Source organism: Aythya marila (genome assembly GCF_965140915.1).
Source record: "Aythya marila genome assembly, chromosome: Z".
Taxonomy (NCBI): Eukaryota; Metazoa; Chordata; class Aves; order Anseriformes; family Anatidae; genus Aythya; species Aythya marila.
The window spans coordinates 36,473,921-36,487,016 of NC_139080.1; the positions used below are offsets into that span (position 1 = coordinate 36,473,921).

Consider the following 13,096-nt stretch of genomic DNA (forward strand, 5'->3'; position numbering starts at 1 on the left):
CAGGCAGGATCCAACTTTTATAAGCCCCCGCTGACTGTGTCTGATCACCTGGTTGTCCTGTATGTGCTGTGTGATGGCACTCAAGATGATCTGCTTCGTGACCTTCCCTGGCACCAAGGTCATACTGATGGGCCTATAGTATTTCCTCTCCTTGTAGATGGGTGTTGCATTCACCAACCTCCAGTCAACTGGGACCTCTCCAGTCAGCCAGGACTCTGCTAAATTTTTTTAAATGGTTTGTCAGACACTTCTGCCAGCTTCTTCAGCAGCCTTGAGAGGATCCTATCTAGCTGCATATATTTGTGGGTGTCCAAGTGGTCCAGTAGATTGCTAATCATTTTCCCCTGGATCATAGTGGCTGTATTGTGCCCCTTGCCTCTGTCTTCCTGCTCCATGGACTGAGTACCCTGAGAAGAATTAGTCTTGCTAATAAAAACTGAGGCAAAGAAGGCATTAAGTAACTCAGCCTTTTTCTCATCCCTTGCCATTCTGTTGCCCCCCTGTATCCAATAAAGGATGGAGATTCTCTTTAGTTCTCCTTTTCTTTTATGTAGTTATATTTTTATTGCCTTTTATTGTAGTGGACAAGTTAAGCTCTAGCTGGGCTTTGGCCCTTCTCATTTCCTTCCTGTATAACCTCACAACATCTTTATAGTCCTCCTGAATTGCCTGCTTCTTCTTCATAGACTCCTTTTGTTGTTTGTTTTTTGTTTGTTTCTTTGTTTGTTTTTTGTTTTTTTGTTTTTTCCTTTTCTCAAGTTCCAGAAGCTTTTCTTCCCTGCTAGCATATCTTTCAGAACTTAGGGACAGCCTGCTCATGTGCCTTTAAGGTTTCATTCTTGAAAAATGTCTAGTCTTCCTGGATCCTTCTGCCCTTTAGAACTACTTCCTAAAGGACCTGTCAACTAGGTCCCTAAATGGGCCAAAATCAGACCTACAAAAATGCAAAACAGTAGTTCTACTACTGTATATGCAAGAGTATGAAAGTTACACACCTATCTTTTCCCTCATCCTCTTTTGCAGGTTTTTCTGCAGTGATGTTTTGTTAAATGGTTTTTCCCACTGTATATTTACCACATTGTTATGTTCTTTATATATACAAGCTTGTATTGTTATGTATATACATGTATGCGTATGCTTATGGTTCTAAATTTGTACATCAGAGACAGTGGCTGCAGGTGCTTAATGTCAGAACAGTGACGTGCTCTGCTTTAAGTAATAACTGTGCTATATTGCCTGTCAACCTTCAGAGTAACTCATGATTTAGGGATGTACAGTTTCTCTTTCTCCCTTTCCAAATACAGAGTATTGTTTTATGGACTATTTCCTGTTTCTGGCTCAACCTCTCAATACACAGCTAATCAGGATGAGGGTATCACTTAACGCGGTAGCATATTTGGTACATGGATGTTGTATTCATTGACACAATAAACCTGCTTACTACTAAAATATGGATTTTAAAGAACGTGGATTAGATAGGCACTTCAGCAGGCTTTTGAAAGTTCATAGATGTCTTCCTTTGGGACGCACTTGGGGCACAGCTGCAGAAATTGGCCCATGAGCCCCAGACTGTTCTTAGTTAGTCCTTAGCTTGTGACCCAATTGTTTTGCATGCTCTCCTCAAGCATTTCAAGTCAACTTTAGATTTGAGGAAGGAGAAGGCCAGGATTCTATCCTGTCCCGACTGAAGCCCTGGAAGAAAATAGCCTGTGTTTCTTCTACCCTACAATTCTAATTGCTCTAATTTTAATGACTATTCTCATCCATGCTTGCTACCATTAACACAGGGGATCAGGTTCTTCCTTTGAAAATATCCCATTTTCCTGCACTTTAATTTGGCATATTATCTGACTCTGAAAACTCTCAGAGGGATAAATTTCCAAAAAGATGTTCTTACCTGTTTTGCTGTTTTACATTCATAGAAGAGTACTGAAAATACCCATCATTTGCCCATTTGATGGCAGAATAGAGAAATGCTGGCCTTTGTGCCATTAATTCTCTGCAAACAGGCACCATTTGTGTTTGTATTAGCATGTATTCATTTTTAGAGACATTCAGTCCCCCATGACACCTTTCACTAATATTTTTCTTCTGCCAAGACTGTGACAGAAGTCAGGTTAAAGCAAAAGAAAGCATTGGGGGGAAAATGTGTAGGTAATTAAATGTTGCTGGGATTTCAGTCTTCTGTCATTCAGTTATTTCTGGCTCCTTTTTGTTGCTTTTTTTTTTTTTTTTTTTTTTTTTTTCTTTTCTAAGCTACAAAAACTCCAGAAGAAAAGTACAAAAGGTGTAAAGATAACTGTTTTATTTAGGCAAAAAGGTGGCTATTTTTCCCCAGACATGCAGAAGGTATTACAACAGGATCAATTCTAAGTTGTCTTTTAGCTTAGCCCAGCTTTTTGGCCTGATGCTTAAAACTACTTTGCAGTTTCTTATGTCTGCACAAAACTCCTGAACATAAGTACTCAAAAGTAATCCATCGTTTGGGGGACTACATTGAAACCTAGATGTTTTCTGGGGAACCAAGCATTTCAAAAAGTACTGAATCCTTGATTTCTGACAGTCAGGTACTTTTGAGCTGTGTCAGGCTGAACAGCTTGAACTGCTGCTTGAGTCTTTTGTTTAATACTCTCATCTTCATCTATCTCAAGTTATGTGGATAGCAAACCTGAATTTTGTTTTGTTGCTGATAACTATCATTGTTCTGAGATGAAAGAAGTAGCTTTGATGTGACATTGTTCCAACACACATAAATGAGTGGGATGGAGAACCTAATGACTCAGAAATGTAATTGTCAAATTCTTAAATTGTTATTATTATGCCAGGTAACAACATTTTTGTGGCAGAGAGTGGCAAGGAAATGGGGATATGTTTATTGTGTGAAGGAATCTGCATTTGCATTATTAGAACTTCACTCCCCAGCCCTGAGCTATCAGTTTTCCACTTTATTATCCAACAGAGATTGGCACCATTGCAGAGGCTTTTTGTTCTAGTCTTTCAGCAGAAACAATACCTGCTGTTACTCCCAAGAAGACAAACTGTCTACTGTGCATGGTGTACTTGACCAGCAGCATACAGAGCACATCCGTTTGCCAAGGCAAAGCACATTGTAATTCAGGAGCTTACAAAAAATAAAATAATAATAATTAAAAAAAAAGATCAATTTGGAGGCTTGTTACAGATACTAAGAAGTTGTCTATGTGTATGTATTTCCTTAGCCTACCTAAGACCTGAGGTGCGTAGAGTAGCCCAGGAGGTTTAGTGCTGTGTGAAGACAGCAGTATATCCATGCTGACTGGGTGGTTTTGAATGTTCCCACCAACACTGTTGTATGGGTCTCACTAAAGACCATGGGTCTTACAGTTTTCATGAAGATCCAGGACAAGGTGGTACTGCAGACCCCTTAGGTCCTTTGTCATCCTGTCTTCTCATAGAGCCTGCATGTACTCTTCTTACCCACTGAGGAGCAGGCTAGAATACCATATAAACTAGAAGTTTCAGCAGTGGCTTGGGAGCCTGCAGTCCCTCTTAATTATTTGAACTCTGGGTGAATTTTGTCCTTTGATAACACAGATGGCATGACTGCCTGAAGCACCAGAAATGCTGGCACTCTGTCTGTAGCAAGGCACTGCAGCTGGATCCCCCTTTATCCAGACCGACGGAGAACAGACTCCTGCCAACAAAAGAAGTCTGTTTGAGAGTAGGAAGCTTGTACACCCAACAGAAGAGAGGTCTGAGTGTCAGTATCAAGCACGCCACAAAGCCATGCCAGAGCTGACAAAGGACCACAGTCAAATGTAAAGTGTCACAAGAGCCAATTAAATGCTTTTACAGTTTAGTGCTTCACAGTCTGGGAGAAGAGAGTGGGCCCAGAGGGCAGGCTTCATAGAATTTGCTTTTGGTTTCTCAAGCACATTGTTCTGAAGATACTTACAGAGAATTGCCTTGGTGAGTTTTGATTTATAATGGCCTGTGCAATCACTTTCTGCTGTAGTATTCTTACCCCCTTTCACAAAACATGGCAAATCTTTCCCTTGGAAATGCTAAATAAGCTATCCAACCAGATGATATGTGGGAATCTTTTAGAGAAAATCTAGTATTTCAGTAGTAACCTGCTATAGAGCACTGCCTTGAAAAAGCCTTTTTTTTTTTTTTTTTTTTTTTTTTCATTCTCCTCCATGAATTAAGAGCACAGGTATGCAGGAATATAGCAGAAACTCATTCTTACTTTTGCAGAAGATCGGCATATGAACCCACATATAGGAAAACTAAAGGAAAGCATGAATAAGATGGATAAGGGAAGATGAATGATTACAAAAGCCTCTTCTGCAGCAGGTTTTCTCTTGTCATCTGTCTATAAACTCTTTGAACTTAATTCTGTTTAAATATTGCTCTTTACAGAATGATAGAGTCTGGATTTGTGTATCGTCAGAGAATGAACTAGATGTGGCTTAGTTTCCATATATCTGGTCTTTCTTATGTTGGCGCAAACAGTAAATTGGTTGTATGTATGACTGAACCTGCAAAATTCAACCTTTTAATGCAGGAAGATTAGTTCTAATGAAATTTGCCTATAAGGATAGGAGTTGCCTTTTTCCCACATCCAAGACTTTAATGTATCTATAAATCCTCATTTAAAAGTTGCAGCTTTTAAATGAATTTAATTACTTCTTTTTAAATCAAGGGCGGTTTCAGAATGAGGTCACATTTATTCTTTTCCCTGAGGGAAACCTGAGTAATAGGCACTTATCTTGAGTTTCTTCTGCTAATAGATGTTTGCTGTTTGCTTCTAGAGCTATGGCTGAACCATTGACTCCCTAAGTACTGTGTCCAACATGCTGGCAAGGCTCCATGAGGGTCATTGTCTCGGTTTAAACATAGTAATAGCTGAGAATTGTGACTGCCTTGAAATGCTAGGCTGATGGGGCAGATACCAGACAGGATCTGCAAATCAGTTACACTGAATTACTGAGCTGGCCAGCCACATCCTTATTGTGCTAGATGGTGGATCTCAGTCACTAAAGTGGTTATTTTTAACAATTTGGCTACTGATCAGTGACAAAAGCTTGTTTATGCTGCCTGAACAGCTGTAAGTTGCTCTTGGCTCAAGTGTCAAACAGGCCCATTGGCTGCACATGTCACTAGGCCTAGCTAGCACATGCCACTTCTACCAGCACAATTACAAATTGCCTTGCCATTGTGAAAATCATCTTACAGTTGCTGTTTGTGGTGTGGCTTCACCTAAATTCTGTGGGGTAAGAGGATCCAGCCTGGTGCTTGGTGCTGCACAAGAGCATGCCTGTCACAGGATGGTGTCGTGTCTGGAGGCAGCCTGTGCTAGGTAAATGCTGAGGCTGGGAAGTGTCAGCACGAAACATAAAGTGAACTGGAAGGCAGACACCACTGCAACAGGGGCTGTACGTCCCTATATCACAGACACCAGTCTGGTTCCAGCTTGCAATACAGCCTGAAGCTTGTTCTCTCCACAATAATTTAAAGAGTACAACAGCTCTTCGCCCTGATTGTAAAATAGTGTTTTGAACTCAGCTGAAAGAGTGGCTTGGATCCAAAACTTTCTTCAGCTGAGCAGTGACAATCTACACAAGTCCCAGTTTGAGCCCCACATTAGTTTCCAAGTGAAGGGCAACTTTGTTTTTCTCAGAATCTCAGAACTCCTTGTGTTTGAACTGCAGACATGCCCTTTGAAAAACAGGGAGATTTATTTATAATTGGCTAGATTTGCAAGCTCGCTTTATTACATTATTTCCTGCCCAGGGTTTCTTAATACTGAATAGAAATGATTATGAAAACTTCTTACTTCAGGGCATTTCCAGGCTAGCAGGGCTGAAGCAGAACCTGTCATTGCTGGTCCAGTTTTATTTCTGGAAAAATCTGCTAAACTGAGCCAGAGTTCAAGTCCAGAAAGGGAACATATACACGCATAACATTCATGCACGCACTCAGTGAATTTGTTCCAACCCCCGTCATTGGACTTGAAACCTAACGCCTTTAAATTATGCATAAGCAGTTGTTCTGTTAACTTGATAACTTTTTTTTTTTTTTTTTTTTTTTTTTTTTTTCTTGCAAGGTCTTGTAAAAATTTCTTTATTTATATATCTCAGAGTCAGGAATATCCCTATTATTCTGTTTTGCCAACTCACTGGCTGTCAGTGGAGTAAAACTGGGAGTGGGGAAGAATCAAACTCAGCATGAAGTGTGGGACTTCAGCCTAAAATGTAATATGGAATCTTTACCTCTAAGCAGAACTGTGATATCTTAAGCCAGAAAACAATACAGGCTCTGCCAGCTAGGGATTAGCTGTTATTATTCTGGCTTTTTGTTGCTAGCTTTTTATGCTAAACCCATAAAGATAATAAAAAGTCTTCCCGCTTTAGAGTATATATTGTCATAGGATGAGATGCTAAACTGGGCAGGGAGGTGATACTCACCTGTGCCTTCCTCACTCTAGTATTGCATAGCTGATATCTTCCATATACTGTGAAAAGCCAGTGACTTCCAGAGCTCTGCATGTTCTGCCTCTGCTGCTTTATGAGCATTTAACCACAACAGCAATATGCTTCATAGGAAGTCCTTTAGGAATATGTAAAAACTTCATCCTAAGTGTACTGAACTTACAGGTGAGTTTTCTTTATTTTAATGGGGTTTGGATTAGTCTGCCAGGGAACTGAATGGAGCTGCCTCTGACATTTTGTGTGGTACCAATCTGCTGTTCAAGCCTCGTACCACACTTCAGCAATTTGAAACTCTGAAGATTTCAGTGTGGAAAGTCTGTGCTTCATTACCCTTCTTTAAGTGGAGGAAACTTAATGTGTAATAGAAATGAATACGAAAACTGCTTACTTCAGAACATTTCTAGGCACAATGTGTTGCAGTAATCCATTTTCATTCCTGGTAGGGGCTTCCTTCCCAGCACTTTATGGATTGAAACAGACTTCATCTCCCTAACCCCCCCAGGATATATTAAGATTAACACTAGAATGCATTGGAAAAGGAAGTTTCCATCCCACAGAAACTTCAGAATTTCAACATTGGTTCCAGTTACAAACTAAGATGAGGAGTTGATATTTCAAAGCTTTTCAAAGTGAAATATTCCCCAGACCTTTGATTCACAAATGTCAGTGTTTTGTTTCAAACTGTGTCCACCAAACCTTTGCTCTGAGCTGTGGGTCAGAGGCACAATATCCCTATTCACTCCTTGCCTACTGACCCAGGCAAGCAGTATCTTCCATGGTGCTTATTTTCATGGTGAATCTTTAACCAACTCTGGTCAGGTCAGTATGTCCGTATGTCAGTGGTCATCTAGAAAAACAGGTTTTCTAGCTCTGCAGTCTAAGTTAACCTACTTTTCCTGAAAGCTGGGTCTCTGCTAGTGTGTTGTATCTTCAGCATAATCCATTGCAATGACTATTCCAAAACCTTTAGTTCTTCATTTTGTTCATGTTGTTCATTTTGTTCAAGAAACACCTCTGCCTTCCTTGCTAACTCTCTGCAGACCTTGGGAGTGGTGGTGATATATTTTTACCTGGACCTTCATCCTTCATTGTGAGTTAGTTCTCTGCTGCCTTGTTGGAGCAGAGATTTGGACAGAAATGTTAAGGACGTTACATATTCTCATTCCAACACAGCCAAACTTAAGTTTCTCCTGCTTGTTGAGGCAAAAGTTATTATTCCTCTCAGTAACTCTGTATTTTTTTAGGAGCACTTTAATATTTACTTGTCTGATCTTTTATTTTTATAAGTGTCCAACCTATAGACTATTTTCATGTAAGAGATAATAAAAAGTAACACAAGAGATTAGGAGTAATGCTTTTTGGTTCTAAAGCTTTGAGGACTCCATTGCAAAGCCTATCTGGCTTTTTACTGAGTGTAATCATCTGCAAAAGACTGAAGAAGGATTTCTCTGAAGAAGGACTTCCCTCAGTAAGAAAGGGGAGACAACCAACCAAAACAAACCAAACAAACAAACCAACCAACCAAAACAAACAAACAAACAAACAAACAAACAAAGTGAACAGTGAAGTGAACTTGGAAATATTTTTTCATTCAGGCATCAGTTAAATTAATCACAGAAGAACCTTTCCCTAAGCCCCAGCCTGACCCTCCTCTGTCCCAGCTCCATGCCGTTCCCTTGGGTCCTGTCACTGTCCCCAGAGAGCAGAGCTCAACGCCTGCCCCTCCACTCCCCTCGTGAGGGAGCTGCAGGCCACAATGAGACCTCCCCTCAGCCTGCTCTGCTCTGGGCTGAACAAACCAAGGGACCTCAGCTGCTCCTCATATGTCTTCCTCTCTGGATCCTTCACCATCTTTGTAGCCCTTCTTTGGACACTCTCTAATAGTTTTATGTCCTTCTTGTCTTGTGGTGCCCAGAACTGCACACAGTACTCAAGGTGAGGCAGCACCAGCGCAGAGTAGAGCAGGACAATCACTTCCCCCCACCGGCTAGCAATGCCACGCCTGATGCACCCCAGGGTACAGCTGGCAATTTTGACTGCCAGAGTATGCTTCTGGCTCACATTCAACTTGCCATCAACCAAAACCCCCAGGTCCTTATCTGCAGGGTGTTTCTCCATCTTCTCATCCCCCAGTCTGTATGTACGAACAGGTTTGCCCTGTCCTGGCTGCAGAATTGAGCACTTGCACTTGTTAAACTTCATGTGGTTGGTGGTTGCTCAGCCCTCTAATTTGTCAACATCTCACTGCAGGGTGATATTTGACCATTTTGACCATTTCCACAGTTTTCCTTTTTTTTTTTTTTTTTTTTTGTTTGTTTGTTTTTGTTTTCTTTTGTTTGTTTGTTTGTTTTGGTTTGTTTTATTAAATATATATATTTATATATATTGTTGCTTGGAATCTTCCGTAATCACTCATAAGGATTTTAAATGAAAATTTAATACATGTTCTAACAGCTCTGAATATCTATTAGGACAGATAGCTAGTATAGCTAACCAAAAAGCCACCTGGGAAATTTGCGGAGAAATAGTAAATTTATTTAATTTTGTCAAAGATTCTGAAAGTATACGGTTATCTGAGAGACGTTACCAAGTACAGGAAGATGTACATGTTCTGTGCATGCTATTTAAATTTTGGTGTTCACCTGAGGCCTCCATTGTATTTAATGTTTCCATTTGAAATACAGCATTTTCAATAAAATAATTATTTTTGTGCCATACAATGGCAATGAATGTCTGTCTCAAAAAGAACAATGAACTTCAGTATGTCTTCCTTTTACACCTGAGATTTTCCTGGTGGTTTCCTCTACAAGTTGTGACCTAGCCCCAGATTGCTCAATTTATAAATTTACTTTAATCAGAATGCAGCCCATGGCAACATGCAAGTTGATGATTCACAAAGTTAAAAAAGGCTTTAAAGTAGTAAAGGCTGTTTTTGAAATTGTTTTCCTCATCTCTGAGTTTCAAGTTCAGCCCTTTTCACATTCATGCAGTTTGTGTGTTCTTTTCAAAATAGGTGGAAACGTATAGATATGGATACCATTCTAGACTGAATCATTGAATTAATATAAAATATGTTATGGACAGGTATGGAAGGGAATTCTGGCCTTTCCAATTATGTATGCATTCTTCAGCAGGACACTTCTCACCCTGGAGGTTAGTGATCTGTAGTGGTGCACTTGAATGAAAGTCATCTGAGTTGTAGGCATTGTGTCAGACAGTTTAAATCTTACATGGTATGACTGATAGAGTATATCTGTAATTGGAAGCTTTGTATAGTAGTCATTGTCAAGATAATCTTAATTTTGTTGCAGCTGTCTAAGCATTATTTGCCATGGTGGTTTTAATGTGATAAAATATCTCTTGCAGTCTGGGTGTGACCAGTTTCTTAAAGAAATGTATCATTATTGCTTGACTATTACTCCATTAGCCTATGTTAGTTCCCATGGAGACATTATAATGTAGTGCAGAAGCGTGGTAGACTGACCCAGTTCTAACCCAGTAGAAGTGGGTAAAATCAAAGAAATTTAGCAGTTGTTTTCATCAACCCTTAATCTAAACCTCTAATGTTTGAAATTAAATTAATTATATCAGTATGACAGATAACCAAGGAAAATGTTTTTCTTTCACTAGTAAAATAATGATGTTAGAAATGGGAACTGAATTGCTGAAAGCAAATACCAAGCCTTAATCAAGGCCTACATTTCCACAGCAGAAAACAGAGGAAGTGTCAACATGACAAGTACAGCTAGCACTAGCAGGGTTCTGCAATTGTGCACACACAAATAAGACATGGTAGTCTGATTGTTTAAGTGGGCAAGTTACATATGCAGCTTTTATGAGCCTGGAGGAAAAGTGTCCTACTTGCTCTTAACAGTTTCTAAGAGTCAACTTTCTGATTTTAACTGAAGCTCACTGATGGAGGAAATTTTAAAGCTGAACTTAGCACTTTACTTAAAATTCTCCCCATTTATAGATACTCTCTGGCTTAGTGTTAGCACAAACTCCTTAGAAGCAGAACTTATACACATTTATTTTTTCATTGCTTACTTTACATGCCAGAATGCTAGGCGGCCTTTCATTTTCTAATATATTTAAAGATAATTATAATGCTGTATGGACTTGCTTAATTTATTGAATTTCAAGTATTTGTGTATAAAATTCATAACATGGATCCAGAATTCAAAGTTCAAAGAAAAGGCCTATATTAGCACTGTGCTAAATAAATTTATATTCCATTTATTTAATTTTAAACCTATTAAATTATAAATTTGTATTTGATTATCCTGGGAACTATGTTTATGAATTGAGATGCCTAGCTTACTTATTTAAGTTTTAAAATTTTGAACAAAACAATTTACACATAAGTGTAAAACCAGTTTCTAAGCAGGTAATTAGACTTCTGACTCTAAGTTCTTTTGTTTAACCGTTCCTTCTGCCTTTATCAGATTTTTAAGTCTGAACACAGGCTTTGACTGTGTGGAGTAGGGTTATTGTCAAACATAATTAAAACCACATGTTTTTTCCAAATGTATAGCAGGTAAAATTTCCCTGCGATCTCAGCCATTTTACTATTATTTATCTGTGCTGCTCTGTGCTACTCTTTTCTCTTATCTATGTCTGTTTTCTGAGTATCTGTCTCCCTACCTACTTCAGGTATTTTTCATTTTGAAATTCTTAAGAAGTACAGCTTCTGATAGGATCCTGACCACGACATGTTGACTGTGCCCTAAAAAGAACAATCTCCAACAATACTCTTTTCTTTCTGTGGACTGCAAAAGCTATTGAATACTAAACTGCTCACTATCTCATGTCTGAAACTCCCATCCAGATTTGCTCAACCTCTTTCATTGCTAATGTACTTTATGGCCCTCTAGAGATGCTGAGAGAGAAATTGGCAGTAATTAGTTGCAGAGATGGATCGAGCAGTCAGTCAGTAGGTGTTCACATTGAACTGCACATCTTTCTCTCTTGCCAGATTGTTGGCTGTGACCGCCAGCTGGGAAGCGCTGTCAAGGAAGATAACTGTGGGGTCTGCAATGGCGATGGGTCCACCTGCCGTCTGGTTCGAGGCCAGTATAAGTCCCAGCTCTCAGCAAATAAACGTAAGCTGTCCCTTCTAGTAAAGTGCCATCTCTCCCCTTAGTGAAATGTATATTTCTTGCCAGGTATATTTCACTCCACTCTTTCTCAGGCAGTTGAGTGATCATCATCATACTAGATGTCCCCATTATTTCTTCCCTCTTGGGTTAAGTGACACTTGTTCAGACTATAGCTCTGGCTTTGTTAAAGCAAAAAGGATTGTGGAGAAGTGTCACTAGTGTATTCCCTATCTTACCTCACTAGCTGTTTGGGAAAAGCCAGGGAAAGAGAAGAGCTGGCTTCACCCACGTTGTTCTGGTAGTATTAGCTGACTGCATAGGACCCAGTCCATGCTGTAGTGAAAGCATTGTCTTATCCTGCCCCCAAGCAGAAAGGAATCCTGAGTGGGGATGGTGGTGCCAACCTGACACAATGCTCCATACCAAAATCTATACCAGAAGCACAGCTTCTTCTGCATGCTAGCAGTCAAATTGTGCCTGCTTGAAAGGGTACAAACACTCATGGACCTTCCCAAACTGTCTGAGCCAGCTTTGACTGGAAGTGATGAAGTATCATGAGTGTGTTCCATTGATGGGGTTAATTTATCTGGACCCCCAGGTAGGCTTAACAGCCTGGTTACACTACCACAGAGGGAACTATAACTGCTTTGGTATGAGAGATGAAGCATGTCTGGTCACTTTGAAGGAAGGGTAGAAAGGTTGGCATGCCCTTATACCTAGGTAGATACACCTAAAAAAAACGTTAGCCTGTAAGTCTGCCCCCATCTGTAATCAGTGGCATTAGAGTTTACTCAGACCTGCTCTTACTATTTTTCCGTATTTCTTTCATTACCATGAAAATGTACATGACCTGAAAGCTTAAAGTAACAGCATAGTATCTACTGAAGAGTGCATGTACAGTTGTGGGTTCCTATACAGACAGCATTCAGCTTGTGTAAAGGGTGGTGAGAGGAGCTTTTTACAAATTGTTGTGCTGAGCTACAGAGGACAGGACATAGAAGAGTAATTAGTACAAGAAATGACAGATGGATAAAAGGGAGAGAAGGAGAGAGGGAGATAAGAAGGAGGGAAAGCAGGAAGGCGGGAAGGCAGATAGAAGAGAAAGAGAGAGAGAGAGAGAGAGAGAGAGAGAAAGAGAAAGAGAAAGAGAAAGAGAAAGAGAGAAAGAGAAAGAGAAAGAGAAAGAGAAAGAGAAAGAGAAAGAGAAAGAGAAAGAGAAAGAGAAAGAGAAAGAGAAAGAGAAAGAGAAAGAGAAAGAGAAAGAGAAAGAGAAAGAGAAAGAGAAAGAGAAAGAGAAAGAGAAAGAGAAGGAAGGAAGGAAGGAAGGAAGGAAGGAAGGAAGGAAGGAAGGAAGGAAGGAAGGAAGGAAGGAAGGAAGGAAGGAAGGAAGGAAGGAAGGAAGGAAGGAAGGAAGGAAGGAAGGAAGGAAGGAAGGAAGGAAGAGAAAGAAAAAGTATTCTTTCTTGAATATAAATAATCCTCATAAGAGTTTCTTTTCTGAGGCAGAAATGAATTTGGTGAGCA

The 13,096-nt window shown here is 39.8% G+C and overlaps 1 protein-coding gene across 1 annotated transcript in view; it reads left to right on the forward strand.

Moving 5' to 3' along the window:
- The window catches only part of ADAMTSL1 (ADAMTS like 1), a 198,426-nt gene that overhangs the window by 51,294 nt on the left and 134,036 nt on the right, over positions 1 to 13,096 (forward strand). Inside the window, exon 5 of the mRNA XM_082783255.1 lies at positions 11,449 to 11,575. Coding sequence (XP_082639381.1) covers positions 11,449 to 11,575 — 127 coding nt within the window. The remainder of the gene's footprint in view (positions 1 to 11,448; positions 11,576 to 13,096) is intronic.